The sequence below is a fragment of the Petaurus breviceps genome, unplaced genomic scaffold, assembly GCF_028583685.1.
Source record: "Petaurus breviceps papuanus isolate PSGF00001 unplaced genomic scaffold, PetGlider_PUasm1.0 90386, whole genome shotgun sequence".
Classification (NCBI taxonomy): Eukaryota; Metazoa; Chordata; class Mammalia; order Diprotodontia; family Petauridae; genus Petaurus; species Petaurus breviceps.
Window position 1 is genome coordinate 990226 of NW_027187236.1, and position 17030 is coordinate 1007255.

The 17030-nt window shown below is 49.2% G+C and overlaps 1 protein-coding gene across 1 annotated transcript in view; it reads right to left on the reverse strand.

The window, feature by feature from the left end:
- The window catches only part of LOC138177339 (extracellular matrix protein 2-like), a 22085-nt gene extending 5844 nt beyond the window's left edge, over positions 1 to 16241 (reverse strand). The window contains exons 1-7 of the mRNA XM_069108499.1: positions 16076 to 16241; positions 13006 to 13446; positions 11242 to 11511; positions 10105 to 10220; positions 9649 to 9781; positions 9056 to 9213; positions 6533 to 6672 (exon numbers count right to left, since the gene is read on the reverse strand). Of these exons, the coding sequence (XP_068964600.1) occupies positions 6533 to 6672; positions 9056 to 9213; positions 9649 to 9781; positions 10105 to 10220; positions 11242 to 11511; positions 13006 to 13446; positions 16076 to 16241 (1424 nt within the window). The remainder of the gene's footprint in view (positions 1 to 6532; positions 6673 to 9055; positions 9214 to 9648; positions 9782 to 10104; positions 10221 to 11241; positions 11512 to 13005; positions 13447 to 16075) is intronic.
- Positions 16242 to 17030: the final 789 nt, after the last annotated feature.

Below are 17030 nucleotides of genomic sequence, written 5' to 3' on the forward strand. Positions count from 1 at the left end.
AGAGACAGAGAGAGAGAGAGAGAGACAGAGAGAGAGAGAGACAGAGAGACAGAGAGACAGAGACAGAGACAGACAGAGACAGAGAGAGACAGAGACAGAGAGAGAGACAGAAAGACAGAGAGAGACAGAGAGACAGAGACAGAGAGAGAAAGACAGAGAGAGGCAGAGACAGAGACAGAGAGGAGAGAGGAAAAGAGGGAGAGAGTGAGAGAGTTAGACCTGTAGGGTCAAGGACAGAATGTGAGACAGACACAGATACCAGGGTAGAGTTGCCATTTCCTATAGGCCAGGCCCACCAAAGAACACTCTTCTGGTGTCTGCTGTTCATCTTTTCCACTCTTACCCAGGGTTCTTCTGTTTAGATGGGGGCTTCAGGAATAAAGTTTGGGATCCTGAATTCTCCCCCTCCAGACTTCCAGCTCAGGCTGGAGAGATCGGTCCCATTCCAGTCACTGAGTCTAAGAAAATACTTCAGCACTGGGTGAAGACTCTCAGGTTATAAATCATGCTCATGTGCACACACACACACACACACACACACACACACACACACACAGTTCTTTCTATCTGAGTCCCCATACCCAGAAGACTTTCCTTTCCCTTTCCCACTGGAGATGTTGACATTTCTCCTGCTCATTCCATCCCAAATTGTTTCTCTCATTCTTCTCACCTTCAAAAGTTAGTGGCAATGGGTATAATACAAAACATGCCCAGGGAGTCAAGAGACCTGGATTCTAATCCTGGTTTAGCCACTTACTAGATGTGTGACCTTGTACAAGGGCCTTTCCCTCTCTGGGCCTCAGTTTCCTTCTTTGAATTGGTAAAGTGAAGGGGCTTAATGAGGTGACCAATAAGAACCCTTCTAGTTCTAACATTCAAGGTTTCTTTCACTAACCACAGTCGTCCTCCTCTCTGCCTGCCTTGCCTTCTTCATATCTTGTCCATAGGATCCTTCTCCCAGCTCCCTGGGCAGCCATTTGTCTTCCCCATTGTTTTGTCTCTTCTCCAAGGAGAGAAGGTGAGAGTTGAGGCTGAAGAGGATCAGATGAGCCAGCTGTCTTAGATTCAGCTAAGTGGCTCAGTAGGACCTGAGTTTGAGTTCTGTCTCAGCTGCTTCTCAGCTATGTGACCCTAGGCCAGCCCTTTAACCTCTCTTTGGCTCAGTTTCCTCCTTTGTAAAATAGGGTAATAATAGTGCTGACCTCCCAGGGATGTTGTGAAGACCAAACGAAAAAACATTACTGTCTTTTCCGGAGGAAGCTGAATAATCGAGAAGTAATAGAGCTGACCTCCCAGGGATGTTGTGAAGACCAAACGAAATAACATATCTAGCATCCTTTGCAAATCTTAAAGTGTTCTTTATAAGCTTAGCTATTAATAGTCAGGGTCCAAGTTGGTGTTTAGAGACTTGAGTTGACTCTGGTGAGAACTCCCCAAGCAGAGGATTGATTTCATCCAGGCCTGCCACCTAACACAAGGGAGGCAGATGCCCCAACTGTGCATGTCTGGTCCAAAGCCCTTGTGGCTGCCCCAGGGGTTATAAAGATATTGGAGGATTATTCAGATGGAAGGAGCTAAGGCAGTATCCGATCATGGAAATCAAAACAGGTGGTGACCAGGTTTCTTCTGTCTGCCTCCTCTTTCCTCTCAGATTCCAGTCTGTCCTCAAGTCAAACAAACAAAATCTGGAAACTGGAAGACTTCTCCCATTCCATTCTGCTCCTCTAATCCCCGTGCCTGCCCCATGCCCTCACCCCACAGCCTCCTGGCTTCAGAGCCTGAGGCAGGCTTTGTGGATACCCCTAAAAGGTGAAGCTCAAATAATGGCATTCCAGGCACCATGATGGGTCGTGAGGAAGATACTTTGGGATGGGACGAGATGGGATGGGATGGGACGGGATGGGATGGGATGAATGATGGGACACCTTTCAGGCATCCCCTTCCCTTCCACCTTCCCTACCTCTTTCTCTCCTCTTTAGCCTCCCCTGTAATGAGGATGACAGGAGAAGGGGATGGCAAACCATTACAGTTTCTTCGCCAAGAAAACCCCATGGACAATATTGGCATGCTATGGTCCGTGGGGTCATGAAAAGTTGGATATGACTGAATGACTGAAAACAACAACAATAACAATAATGAGAAGGGGAGGAAAGAATTGAAAGCCAAAGAAGAAGGGAGGATTGGTGATATTTTGAGATGGAAGGGATCTTTGAAGGGACCTCTGAAAGAGAGGGTCCAGAGAGGTGAGGTGACCAAAGACATATGGACTACTTAGTGACAGAAGAAGTAGCAAGAGCGAATTGTGGATTTGTGACATGAGTTGAAGAAATCTGGTCAACGCTAGGTTAATGGTGGGAAAGGCTAGACAGGGTTCTAATGATAAGTTAACCTAACCTAGTTAAGGAAGAGCTTTCTGGAAAGACAGAGCTAGGGATAACTCAGAATTTGCAGAGTCAACAGGTACTTTTGGAGAACTTTAAAAGTTCACTGGATTGGCTTGGGTAATCCCTGCTACTGGGAAGGAGGCTTGTGGATCACTTGAGCTGCTGTTGGCTAAGCCAGTTGCTTGTCCAGATAAAGTCTGGCACCAATCGGTAAGCCTCCAAGAGCAGAGGGCCACCAGGCTATCAAAGGGTGTGTATGAAAGGGGCCCATGAGTGGCCACTGCATTTCCAGCCTGGGTAAGATGGCGAGACAGGCTCAAAAAAAGTTCAAGTCATCCTTCCCCTTCTTGACATCTCTCTGTCCATCAAACCCTTTCTTCACTGAGACACTGAAGATCATGGCATTTGTATGAGGACGACTGGCTAAAGTAATTGAATATGTTTAGCTTGGAGAAGAGGCGCCTTGGGGAATCTCGACCACTGTCTTCAAGAACTGGAGGGGCTAACATGGAAGGAAAAAGACTTATCCTACTTTATTAGACAGGGCACATCGAGGAGCAATGAAGGGTTTTGTCAGGAGACAGATTTTAGGCTGACAGTAAGGAAGAACTTCCTAAGAATAGATGGTCCCAAATGGTATTTGCTCCGTTGGCCCACAACTGGCTAACAAATGTCCATCCAGCTTCTACTTGAAGATATCCAGTCATGGAGGGAGGTGGGGGGGATGTTGTCTTTTTTCCCTCCTAAGAGAATGTGGGAGGGTCAGTTCTGTTCAGCCCTTTGTCCCAACCCGCCACAGACCCCAACATTTGGAGGGCTAGATTAGGGTGGTTGAGGGGCCTGCTGCCAGGGCTTGTCTGGGAATCCTACAAAGGAGGCCAGCCCCACCACACAAAGGGTGTAGTGGGCCATTGGAGCAGTCGGGTGGGGCTTCTCTTCCACCAAAATTGGTGTCTGCTTTCCCTTGCCTCACTTGGCGAAGAGGACGAAGAGAAAAAAAAAATAACTGAACGCAAAAGCTCTGGGTAACTTTTTCCTGGAATGGAGCAAGTATACTGGGCAGGAAGGTTTGATTCTCTGGGAATCAGCAGATCAGCAGCTCCTTCCTGCCCTAAACCTTTGGGTTTCTCCTTGTCCCTGGCTCCTGTAATGGAAATGTAAATTTTAAAGATCTTCCCTGCCCCTAGACTAAAGTGCACCTGGAGCCTGGGGTGGGAGGCTTGTTTTTCAGTAGATACTTCTTGATTGGCCAGTGGGTCCAGAAGGTTGTTACATTCTCTGAGCCAGGAGAAGGCTGTATAAGCCCTGATGTGTAGCTTTGTTTTGGGGGGCTCACTTTGAGAAGTGTTCTGTGATTTGATCTGGATTCTGGGAAGCCGTTGTCCAGAGGCCCCCCCCCCCAGCTTTGAAAAACCCAGATGTTGACTGGGTATGGATGTAATGGTTGGACAGTTTGGAAATCTGTCTACTTGATCTGTTTCTGTCTTGATAATTCTGCCTCTATACTTTGAAGTTTGGGGTGCTGACCTTTTTCCCCTGAACGAGGTAAACGATATATGTCTGACTGATTAAAGTAAGCTTGTTAACCCATTTTGAGTTGCTTTCTTTTAACAAAGCAGATCCAAGAACCTGTGCTGGCAGCAAACCCTGAGGATGCTTGGGGTGCTTGCTGCTACAGCTCCCTATTCCCAGGCACCAAGAACAGCCATGTCTTCCTCATCCATCCATTCCTCTTCACTCTTCCTCTCAATACCTCTTCCCTAGCCTATTGTAACAGTCTTTGATTGGTCCCCCAGCATCCAGACTCTCCCCCTCCCGAAACAGTGAATGGAGAGTAATATTCTTAAGGCAAAACTATGATATTCCTGAGCCTTTGGCGAGACATCCTTTGGCACCCCAAACTCCTTAGGCAGCAACAGGCTGGAAATGAGAAGGGGAATAAGACTAGAGAGGAGAGGAGTAGGAAGATGCTATCAATCAGGAGGACTTGAGGGCAAGTCTGGGGCAGCTAGGTGGTGCTGCAGCAGATAGAGTGCTGGCCCTGGAGTTAGGAACACCTGAGTTCAAATTTGATCTCAGAAATTTTCTAGCTGTGTGACCTTGGGCAAGTCATTGCACCCTGCTTGCCTCACTTTCCTCATCTGTGAAATGACTTACAGAAGAAAGTGACAAACCATTCTAGTATCTTTGCCAAGAAAATCCCAAATAAGGTCACAGAAAGGTAGACATGGCTGAAAAACAATAAGGTCAAGTCCAGACAGAGCAAAGGTCACAGCATGTAAGGTCCATAGGACAAGAGGTCAGGCAGCAGGGGACTTGGGCTAGGAGACTGGAGGACAAGGAATTAGGGCCCAGGCAGAGCATCTGGACACCAGGAAATCAAGACCTAACTAGTGGGCTCAGGCCCAGAAGCAATAATGGAGCTGGACAGTGAGCCAAAGGGAAGGGGGATGTTGTCTCCAGGTAACCAGCACTAGTCTTAGAATAGACAGACATGAGACCACAGAGGCACACAACAGACCCCATCCTCACAGCTTGGATTCCTGACTTCTTATTCATCCCCAGCTTCTGAGTTGACCTGCCTTCTTCCAAACCTTACCAGCCTACCAGTATTCTTGACCTCTGACCTGCCCCAAATCTGTGCCAACCATAAGTGGCTCTAGCTCTGAGTTTCCGGCCAGCTGTCACCCTCAACTCTGGTGGTAAAGAAGCAAGACAGGCATGGCAATGATGGAATGGGAGAATGGGGCCATGGCTCAAACCAAGGACATGTGTGGAAATATCCCCTGTTTCTCAATCTCCGGTCCCACATGGTTTTGGACTTGTCTTAGAGGAAATGGGAATATTGAAAGGATCTGCATGACCTCAGTGTTCTTCCTCTCCAGGCTTCAGTTTCTTCAACTTTAAAGAGAGGAAGCTGGATGAAATGATCGTTAAGATTACTTTCCTGCTCGAAATCCTATCTATGATCCTATGAGACCAATTCCAAGTTACCTTGCGGCAGTAAGGTGGGGGCGGGGAAGGAGAGGAAAGTGGAAGAGACATTCTCCTTCTGGATGAGGCAGGAACTCTGGAGGAGCATCATAGGATAGGATCATCAATCACCAAGCATTTATTAAATGCTTACTATATACTATGTGAGCACAGATTTGGAGCTAGAAATTTGGATCTTAGAGGTCATCTAGTTCAACCCCCTTGCAATAGAGAGAAGGAAAATGATGTCCAGGGAGGGGTGCATGGCTAAGATTTATACTCAGATCCCATAACTCCAAGCTCAGTGGGAAGGGTCAATGTCCTTTCCATTCAACATGCTGCTTATACACAAGGCTAGCCATAAGTCATTGAGTCATGGTAGGTCGTCAGCCCTGATGAATGCTCATTTGTTTGGGGAGAAGCACAGATTTAGGATGACTTTAGAGTGGAAGAAAGAGCCTAGGTCAGGGAAGAGGGGCCCCAAGGTGTGCAAGGTTCAGCCTGGGAGAGCCATCCATTTGGCAAATGCTATAAATCAGGGCTTCATGGGTTGTTTTGCTGATTGTCTAGGCTTAAGAAAGTGATGGAGAAAACATTAATAATGCAGATGAAGCTGAAAAGAGTGTCCCGCATATATTATTTGTAGGGAGATCTGGTTGTTAAACATGTGCCAGCACACCCTTGCTTGTAGGACACTTTTGGGGCAGTGGGGAAACTAGGAAGGTCCTGAAGTTTACCATGTGAGAAGACTAGAAGAGACATAGTCACTTGGAAGGTCAGAGCCCACAGCTAATAGGGTCTATATTTGGGTCTGATCCTGGGACTTGGGGGTCACAGTTATCTTTACAGCTCCCCGGAACAGCCCTTCTTCATGGCCCTAGCTTCTGCCCAAGTCCTGGCTAGAAGGTGTTGTTGGCCACCAGAGGAACTGGTGTGGGGATGAAGCAGAACTTTGGGTTGTAACCTCTGGGCCACATTTATTGGTTGAGGTCAAAGGAGCTGCTGAGAGCTCCTTTGATGAAGTATGGCTCTGTGGGCATTGTGGAGTGGCACAGAGTGTCAGCAAAGTGCAACCTGGGTTTGAATCCTACCTCTGATCCTTACTGGCTGCGTGACTGTGGGCAAGCCACTTTCCTAAAATGAGAGGAGGGGAGTTTGGGGGGAGCCACACTCACGGGAGGTCTATCCATGCTCGGGGATCAATGCGGTCCTCCTGGATACGATTGTTGCTTAGTACCAGCAGATTCAAGCTCCAGGATTTATTCAGTACACGCTCACTCACTTCTTCAATTTGGTTAGCATCAAGGTGGAGTTCCTAGATCCCGCCCAACCCCAAGAGGGCAGAGAGCATGAGGCAGGGAGGCAGATGGGAGGCCTTTCCTACAGCTACAGACCAAGTTATACCAAACCACCTACCCTACTGATGACTTGAGGGGATGGGGAAAAGGGGGCCTGGAATTAGGACCACAAGGTTGGTATATAACTCCACACCAGGGAGATTCCAGCCCCATCCTGCTACCTAGGGACCAAGTGATGATGGTGACTGCCATCCACCCACCCACCAGTGACGCTATCCACCCAGCTGCCAATGCTGACTCTGGGGTCAGATGGTCTAGACAAGTCCCGACTCTGCTGCCTTCCTACCTGTATGACTATGAACAAAGCATGTAACCTACATGGGCCTCAGTTTCTTCCTCTGTAAAGTGTGGGGCTCTAGATCTAAGAGCCTGTTGTGACCTTGAGCAAATTGCTCCCACTCCTTGGGTCTCAGTTTTCTTCTCTCTGACATAAGAGCTTTGGACTAAATGGCCTCTAGAGGTCCTTTTCCACTGGCCCTTCCATGCCCCTTCCCACTCTTCTCCTGCAGTCTTTCCTGAAGGGCCTTGTCCCTAGGGTAACTGGCCCTGAGCTACACATTTGCCCTAGCAAATTGGACCCTCGTGTATCCCTTCCCTCCCTCTGGCCCAGTCCCAGGGAGAGCTAGGATTGAGAGCTAGATAGAGGCCATCTAGTCCTTCATCATGATGGGAAAGTGAGGTTATCCATGGAGAGTTAATGCTAGAACCAGAACTCAGGGCTCGTGGCCCCCTTGAGCCATTCCTCTTTCCAGCATGCCATGACTGAGAAGCCGCCCTTTGGCTCCAAAAGAGCCTGGTCTGTATCCCACTCCCTCACCCTGGTGCCAGGGGAGGGAGACAGCTGCCACAAAAAACATTCAGCATCTCCTGTATATAGACATCCAAGGCAAACAAGAGGGGGAGGGAATGGGGAAAGTTCCTGGAAAGGAAGCTTGGTGGGCGTTTCAGGGCTGACATTGGACACGGGGCCTATTTCCCCCTTCCATTAGACACCTAGAGTGCCAGGGCTTCTTCTTCCAAGCTCCAGAGCAGGACCCCACCCCCTCACCACCCCTATACCAGAAGTAAGCTTTGGCCAAGCCAGCTAGCTCTGAGGCCAGAGGATGATGTGAAGCAGGCTGCTTCACCCTGAAGGTGTGTTCCTAAAAAAGCATTAGGTGGAGCCCAGATGTCTTTAAAGTGAGCCCCATCTTCAGTGCACTAGGAGGGGGCTTCCTATTCAAGGGAATCTGGGTGGAGGGAAATCCCTCTCCATTTTGTGCAGTGGATAGAACTCCTGACCCGGGACAAAGAAGACTTAGAGTCCAATTCCACCTTTGCCAGGGAGCTACTGGGACCTGGAGCTGTGGTTCTTAGGCTGTCCCAGAAATCCACTAATCCTTCCCTCTTTTCTTTTTCCAGATGAGGAAACTGAGGGCCCAGGTATTAAGGGAGCAGAGCCAGAGACCACTTAGGTCTTTGGGCTCCAAATATACTGTCACTCAGTCTCTCTCTTTTTCTGGGCCTCAGTTTTCCGATATGGAAAATGAGAGGATTGGGTTAGAATTGGCCCAGCTCTGATTTTCAGTAGTAAGCCTGAGAGAATGGGGTAGAGCAGGGTAATGCTACCTTGACAAAAAAAAATAACCCTCCTCCCTCCAGGGATCCTCTCAATATGTAGTTTCCTCAGATGAACTGAAGTGTTTCTTTACCTATTAAGAAAGAGATCATTGGAGCCTCACCAGTTGTTTGTCCTTTGTTTGTGAAGAGGACCATGACATCAGGGAGGTGATGTCATGACTTGCAAGTGAATTGGATTTAAGTGAGGTAGGGCTGTGCAAGGTCACCAGCCTCACTTTCTCTTCCAGAGCCATCTGGGTCCAGTGGCCAGATATCAGTCAGGATGACTGGATCCTAGTCCTACAGCTGGAAGCCCAGTGCCTCATTTAACAGAGGAGGAAACTGAGGTCTAGGGAGGGGAAGTGATATGCCAAGAGATCACCCAGATAGTAGGCAGGATTTGAATCCAGGTCCACTGACTCCAAATCTATTTTTTTTTTCAGACAGCACAAGGTTTTGTCAATCGAACCCTGGGAGAGCTGATTCTTGTCAGGCGAGTCCTTTTGTAAATGTCTCCTCACTCCCTAATTTCTCTTTTGTCACTTTGGTTTGACATGTATCAGCTTTGCTTAAAGTAAGAAAAACCAGGATTGTGAAGAAATCTTAAGTGTTTAGGGCCACCCTGCTGTGTTGTGGGAAGTGGCTCTCTCCTCCTTTTTACAGGCACATATAGAGGGCTGCCTCTCCCCTCCAGCCCACCCTTCCAAAGGAGCTTGGCCCAGGAAAGACTCTGGCCCTCACCTGCAGGGAAGCAGGCAGGCCCTGTGGGATGCCCCGGAAGTGGTTGCAATCCAATCTCAGGTACATCAGGCTCTTCAGAGGCTGGAAGGCCAGAGGATAGATGTTCCCATCATTCAGCTGGTTTCCTTCAGCTTCCAGGGTCAACAGTTTGGTGAGTCCTGGGGAAAAGTGCACAGTGAACCTTGGCCTGTGAGCAGTGTAGCTGAAGGAGGGCCCCAAGAAAGGTGGAGAAAGGGAGGGATACGCTGGGTCTCCAAGTTTATGCCCAGAATTACTTTAGGGGATTCATTGCTAAGGATTATCCAGTGATGAATCAGAGACCTGAAACTGGAAAGGTTTGGGGAGACCATCAAGTCCAAGGTCTTGGAAAGTGAGGCCCAGATTTTGAACTCCAGCTGTTCTGATTCCAAAGCCAGCTCTCCTTTCCACCACCCCAGGCTCTGGACCTCCTGCTGGGGGCACGAATCTCTCTATCTTTGCCCCAAATTCCCTACAATCCTTCCCTGATGAAGAACGGAGGTACAACAAATCCCTGAGGGAAGGTGGGGACAGATGCCAAAGATCAAATAGCCCCCTGTGGTCCCTGGCCTTACCACGGAAACTGGTCCTGTGGAGGCCCCGGAGGACGTTGTCATTGATCTTGAGCTCTTGGAGAGAGCCTGGTAATTCAGGGATAGCAGAAAGAGAATTTCCATCCAAGTTTATTCGCTTCAGCCGAGTCAGGTTCTGTAGAGGAACAAATGGTAGCTCAGAGAGGTGCTTGCAGTGGCTAAGGGGAAGGCCTGCCACATCCGAATCCCAAGGGCCACTGTCTGAGGGGCTTTGCATAGGTCACTTCCCCTCTGAGCCTCAGGGCCCTCACCGGGTGTGATTTGTTCTGTCAAACTTGGACTCAGTCAAAGGGCCACATTTGAGGACCTAGAGGCCACAGTTCCCACCCCTAGTAGACATTCAGAATTCTCCTGTGTCTCTGTGTCGTTCCCCTCCCCCACGCCACCTCCACCCCTCAATCAGTGGCTATCTAAGGAGGGAATGCTAGGGTTCCGTGCCTTAAAAACATCAGGGTGCAGGCTCTGGGTGTCCAGCTTGTTCTTGCTCAGATCAAGCCACTCCAGGTTGGGCACGCCATTGAAGGTCTCAGCTGAGATTTTGGAAATATCATTTTCTAGGAAAAACAAAAAGAAAACCACCACATTTTACCATGCTGTCTCTCAAAGCTCTACTTTCTTCTCCCCACCCCCAGCAGTGCCCTGTGGTTGCCAGCCCACCTAGGTTCTAATAAGATTGATCAGGCTGCTAGGCTATGCCCCTCACCACCACCAACACTTTGGTTCCCGAAGGACCATGGCCAGCTCAATGCCAAGCCTCTCCAGATTGAACAAGGCCTGTGCTAGGGAGCCAGACTACCTATCCCATGTCGGAAGCCTTTCCATTTGGTCAGCTCAGCCAGTGTTCCCCATGTGGACAGCCAGGGCACTGGACTTGGGAGGCTGAAAAACTTGAGTTCAAATCCTGCCTCAGTCATTAGCTATGGGACCCAGGGCACAGCGCTTGTCTTTTCTGAGACTCAGTTTCCCCACATGGAAAATTGGCTATTGTAGAGCTCAAGGAAAGTAATCTTGGAATAAATCTTTATTTTAAATTTATTTATTTATTTACATTTATTTAAATAAATCTTTCTTTTAAATAAAATCTTTATAAACTTTAAAGTTCTCTAGAAATATATGAGGGGGATGCCTATCAGACTTGTGGGGTAGAGTTAGTGCATTGGAACAGTGAATTTGGAGTCAAAGACTCTGGATTCAAATCCTATCTATACTGCTAGCCAGCTGTGTGACCTTGAATAAGTCACCTAACTTCTTCTGGCCTCAGTTTCCTTATCTGTAAAGTGAAGGCTTTGTGGTCTCTTCTGGCCCTAGATACATGTTCCCATAAGGATATGTCAAATTATTATCATTGTTAATGATAAGAATGCTAATAGTAGTCTAATTATATGAATTTGGATGGTGATTTGTGCCCTGAACATTTTGCCCATCTCTCTTGATCCTCAGGCTGCATGTGGATAAGAAGGGCCGTGATTCTCATTGTTATTTTACAGAGGGGGAAACTGAGTCCCAGAGCCCCAAGGGCCTTGCCCAAGATGATCCAGACTCTGGAGTCTCAGCCCTGTGGTCCTTGGTGCTTACCTGACAGGTAGAGGGTTTTCAGGCTCGGGTCACTGAGACGTGGAATCACCTTCATCTTGACATTTCCACAGGAGATGGTGGCCTCAGACAAGTGGCATGTGGCCGGGAAGGAGGGCATAATATCCTGAGGAGGACTCAGAGATGGAAAGACAATGGGTTGATGGAGGAGGGGAATGTCACCACGGCCAAGTCCTGAATCCTTCCAGTTGCTAGCCAGGTTACTGGTGTTCTGGCCCCAGCCTGCCTTCTGTTGTAATCGCCAGGGGACTGCTGAGAGGAAAGGCAGAGTCAGAGGGTAAAAAATGAGGAAGCCCCTAGACAGTGAGGCCCAGAGAGAGGAAAGCCTTGCTCAAGGGCACCCAGTGAGCCAGCAGTGGTAGAGCCAGCTCTAAAATCCATGGGGGCACCTTGAGACAGGGAAAAGAGTACAGTTATCCCTTCCACATTATGGGGGTTAGGGGCATGGTGTGATCTGGAAAATCTGCATAAAATGTTTTGGCCCTCTCTTCATACCAGAGAAGAAATCTGAATTATCATGGCATTAAAAGATAAAATAATTTGATATTATACAACACTATACATATATCTTATGCATTTCTTAGTTTCTAAACTTTTTCTCTGTCATCTTCTGGCCTTCACATGTCATCTGCAGATTTTGCAAAACTCCCCCCAAATTCCCATTTAATTTCTTATGCTGCCCCGTGATATATTGAAACTGAGATGGGGAAAGTCATGATGTGGAAGGGAGAACTGTGTTGGTTCTGGAGTCAGATGACCCAAGGCCCAAATCCTGACTCCCAGGCTTTCTGCCTGAGTGACCTTGGGCCAGTCACATCCTTAGGTTTCAGTTTTCTCACCTGTAAAACCAGGGGTGGGGGGGTGGGAGGTCTGGCTGTACTGAATTGTCTTAACCCTCCCTTCTCTGCATCTAGGATCCAGTGTCAGCCTAGAAGGGAAGGCAGATCAGCTGAGTTTTGAGAGTAGGATTGTAGAAGCTATCTGGGTAATCCTCCCCTTTCCTGGGCTAAGGGCTGACTATAGGCAGCACATAAAAGTAAAGGTGCTGGTGTTTGAGACTGGCCCTTGTGAGACTTTGGGAAGAGAATTTTATAATGTTGGGAGTGGGAAGAAGGGGCAGAGGGGACGACAGGTGGGCCTCATGTACTGCTCTAGGGTTTGGCTGGCCCTGGGAGACTTTCTCTGTAGGTCTGAGTTGTGTTCCTTTAGTGTGGAGTTCCCCTGGGGGAACTGAATGTCTTGGTCCTTGCTGATGAGATGCTTGGGTAAGCAATGGGAAACCGCAACCACAAAGATACCTCTGATGAAGAGGTCTCTGTATCACAGAGGCAACAAAGGCTTGGGCCTTGACAATACCTTTGGTTTAGCTTTTCCCTAGGGAGCATCTGGTTTATTAGGAAAGTGTCCTTAATAGTCAGAAGTCATGCGACCTTCCCTCCCAGGTGGAGGTTCCCCTCCCCCCTGCTGTGTTCTGGTCCCTTCTCTAGGGTGCTGTACTATATCACCCACCCAGACTCTAGAACTCTGCTTCCCTGACAAAACCTTGGCCTCCTTTGGCTCTCTCTCCAGTTGAGACCTAGGAAGTCTCTCAGGAGATTGGCCCAATTACTGGGGTTGGCTCTGTATTGGAGATGGTGGGACAAAGTTTTCATTGTTGACCCTGTCAGACTGCAAAGAACTTTCCCCCGCACAATGGATCCTCCTCTCCACATGTCCTTCCATCTCTTGGTGCTGCTGCCTCCTTACCTTTGATGGTCTTCCTTGCTTCTTCACTCTTGAGATCGACTTTTTTGGAGTCCCTGCCTCCTAGATTCCTGCACCTCTTCTCTTCCCTGGAGCCAGTCACCTCCTGAGGCAGCGTCTTGCTCTTTCTGGATTGGCTGGTGGCTGGTGGTAAGGACTCTGACTTCCCTTCCTTTCTCCTTCCCTTCTCGGGCTTCAGAGAGATTGGCTTGGCCTCTTGCCCCCTGGACCCTAGAAAGTGGCTCTTGCACCGAGAGAGCCCCTTCTTGTTATTCGTAGAGGGTGATTTGCCACTTGACGTTGGGGCCTGGGTGAGGTCCACGTGGCTATGAGAGCCCGCCTTAGGAGTTTTCTTGGCCCTCACATGGCCAGTTCCTGGTGGCACCGTCTCCTCATCATTAGTCTTCACTTGGCACTTTTGCTCCATCATGGGCCTCACCTTCGCTGCAAAAGGATACACTAGATTTGACCAGATAGCACAGATAGCTTAGCGGGGGTCCTACATCACGTTGGGGACTGTCCCAGAAATTTCCCTAATGAAAATCTAGGATCAGACTGCAAAGGGTGAGACTGCGGGTTGGGATGGGGAGGAGCCATATAACCAGTATTTCAGAGGTTACAATCCAGCCTACTACTTTGTGGTGACCCCAAAGCATCCTGGTATGGTGCTTTTCTTCCTCCTTTTTCCCTTTCTTTTCCCTAGTTCTTTTGCCCTTACTCCCCTCCCTCACTCTGCTCTGGCATACATTTTCTAGAGGTGGTAGGAATCTTAGAAATCATGAAGTCCAATCAAGGAAACCACGTCCCAGACAAAGGTAGAAAACAGAATTTCAGAGTTGGAAGGGACTTCAGCAGCACCTCTGGTCCAACCCCTACCACAACAGACTGCCAAACAGTTCTCTGCTTGGAGACCTCCAAGGAGAAGGAAGCCACTCCCTCTGGAGGTGGCCTTGTCCACTCTGGGTCAGTTCAGTCCTCAGTGCCTAACAGCAAACTTAAATCGACCCCTTTGGAGCTCTGAGCCATCACTGCCCTCTGGGCCAAGGAGGACAACACAAAGACATTCCTATGTGGTCAGCCCTTCTTCCTATGAGAGCCTCCCAGAGCTGAGGCTACCTCTTGGCCAAGGAAGGCAAGATCTGGTTGGCTGACTTTCGACACCAGGTTGGAGTTGGTATAAGAAGGCACCAATCCTGGCAGTCACTCTTCTCTGCCCTCCCACCATTTCTGTGGCAAGTCAGATCAATTCACCCAGAATGCCTTGAGCCATGGCCTATGGTACACTCCACTGTGCCCTGCTGAAAGGGAAGGAAGAAGGAGGAGGCAACTTCTTTGTCTCCCTTCCCTCCCCTCCTCTCCCACCTGCACCACTCAGAGGCCAGGGAGGCCTGTATGTGAGGAAGGTCAACACATACTCTAAGGGATCCAGGGGCACCAGGAGGGGCAGGGCCTTGGAGGATGTCTTTTCCTTTCCTTTCCTCTTCCCTGCCCTAGTGACCTTGGACCCCTTAGCATCCATTTGGAGGATGTAACTTACCCTCTCTGAACTTCACTTTCTCCATCTGCAAATTAGGGAGAAAAAGACCCTGACCAACATTCCTTAGAGGGTTGGTAAGAGATAAAAAAGATTACATTTTAAACATTAAGAGAGTATAAGAGTACCTTCTCACTGGTAGATGCCATTTTTTTTTAAAGCAATTGGGGTTAAGTAACTTGCTCAAGGTTACACGGCCAGTTATTATTTCTGGGTGTGGTGCTGAGTATCTGAGCCCGGGATTCGATCTCCAGGTGTTCTCAACACTGGAGCTGGTGCTCTTACTCGCTGAGCCACCTGGCCGCCCCTAAGCAGTTGGGGTTAAGTAACTTGCTCAAGGTTACATGGCCAGGTGTTTCTGGGTGGGTGCTAAGTGTCTGAGCCCGGGATTCGATCTCCAGGTGTTCTCAACACTGGAGCTGGTGCTCTTACTCGCTGTGCTACCTGGCCGCCCCTGGTAGATGCCATTTTAAAGAAATCCTCCCTAAACATGAATGCAAAACATGGGGGATGTGGAGGGGCTAGACCATGGCTCCCATTTCTATAAGTGCTGGTTTGAGGCAGGATTTGAACCCAGGTCTCCATGACCTTAAGCTCATCACTCTCTCCACTATTGCACACCGTCACTGTAATACAAAGAGCCATCCAAATGATCAAACCATGGGAGTCGGGGTGGTGGGGACAGTGTATGTAATGGATTTCACTATAACGATTGGGCTATTATCACAAAGCCAGGGGAAGCACATCTGTCCATCCTTGATGACACTGTTTCTCGAAATGTGATTTGAATTTGGCTGTGCTGTGTCACACTTCCATCAAGTGACACACCTTTGCAGGCAGTTGGTGACATCTAGTTATGCTGGCCTATACTGGTCTTGTTGACCGCTGGCATCTCCCTGGTCAATGGCTCCATCAGCCATTTCCTGGGGATGTGGTGGCTGGTTGTCATTTAAGGCCTTCCACAATCTGATTCCTTCCGACCTCTCCAACTGGCTCCCTTAGATACATTGAGCTGCCCCCTGCTCCAGCCAGGGCAGTTCCCTCACTGCCCACACTCCTTCCTCCCTCCAGGCCCTAGCTGGTTGCTTTGGGTGGAAGGCCTTCCCTTTTCCTCTCTACTTCTTCTCTGCCTATTCCAATGATAGTGACACCCAGCTGCAGTCCCATCTCCTCCCAGAAGGCTTCCCTGCTTTGTGACCTCTGTTCTCCAGGGGGCTTGCCCTCCTCTGAGCCCCTGCAGCCTTCTGATACTCCATTAAACCATCTACTTGCTGTTTCTTCTTTGTTTCTGCCTTATTCCCCCTCCACACGCTGCTGGTCTGGGAGCCCCAGCCTTGCAGGGAACAGGTCTCCTGCATGAAGCCCCTCATCCTGGGTTTGTTAAATGAAGGGCTGTTCAGGAACTAGCTTCTGGCTTGGGATTCTCCAGTTACCCTTGGCAGGAGAAGTATTTTAGGTCTTCCTTTCCCCGGGGATACCCACACGTGCTTCAGCCCCATGCCCCAAGGCTCTGGGTTCCCGAGCATCCCCTCTCCTCACCTTCAAGGGAACCCAAGTCAGGCCCCTCCGATGCTAGCAGCAGGGGTCCTTTGGTTGACTCGTTCCTCCCTGGTTCTTCTTTGGTCAGCCGCCTCACAGTCAGCCTGGCCTCCCCAGAAAGGCCCACCAGACAGAAGGCCAACCCAGTGAGGATGATGAGCTCCATGGCCTTCTCCCCACACCTTCCTTCTACCCACTCTGGCCTTGGCCAAAAGGGAGCAAGTCAGAAGGAAGCCACAGCTATGCTACCTACCTACCCTGCTGACTGGGGGAGCTCCACTCTGCCTAAGCTTCCCCCTTCCCCTTCCCCCCCAACCAACCCGCTTCTCTCAGGGCCCCTCTCTAAACAAACACCCATCACCTGCCTTGCCCCAAACTTTTCCTTCTTCCCCTTGAGAATAAAGAGAGATTGATTTTTTTAGTACCTAAGTTTTTCCCTTTTAAAGCATTAAAAAAAATCAGTCCTGAGTTTATTTACCCCTGGCCCTAGCCCAATACCCTACCCACAACCTTCTTTCCCTAATCCACTGGCTAAGAAAGGGAATGGAGGGTTCCAGTGGTTAGGCCCTGGGGCCTTCTTCCCCCTCCCCCACACCCCCCAATGAATGAAGTCTCTGTCTCAGCATCTGTGAGCCCCACTGTTGAGGGTATTTAAAACACTGTTCACTCAGGACTCAAGACCGCCAGCCACCATCCCCAAGACTAATCCCAGGTTTGGCTTCCCAAATACAGTGCATTTAGTTATCCAGCATGGCTGATAGTCTGAATTAGCCAACACTCTGGACAACAGAGAAAGAAAGATGGATGGAGACCTCAATGACCTGAACTCGATTGGGAGCTTCCCAAGGGTAAGGACTGTGCCTTATTTATTCCTGTGGGGAATACAGAGATGCATCCTCCAATACAGACATGGTGATATTGGTAGGTCAAGAGTTCCCAAGTGAGAAATTTCTTG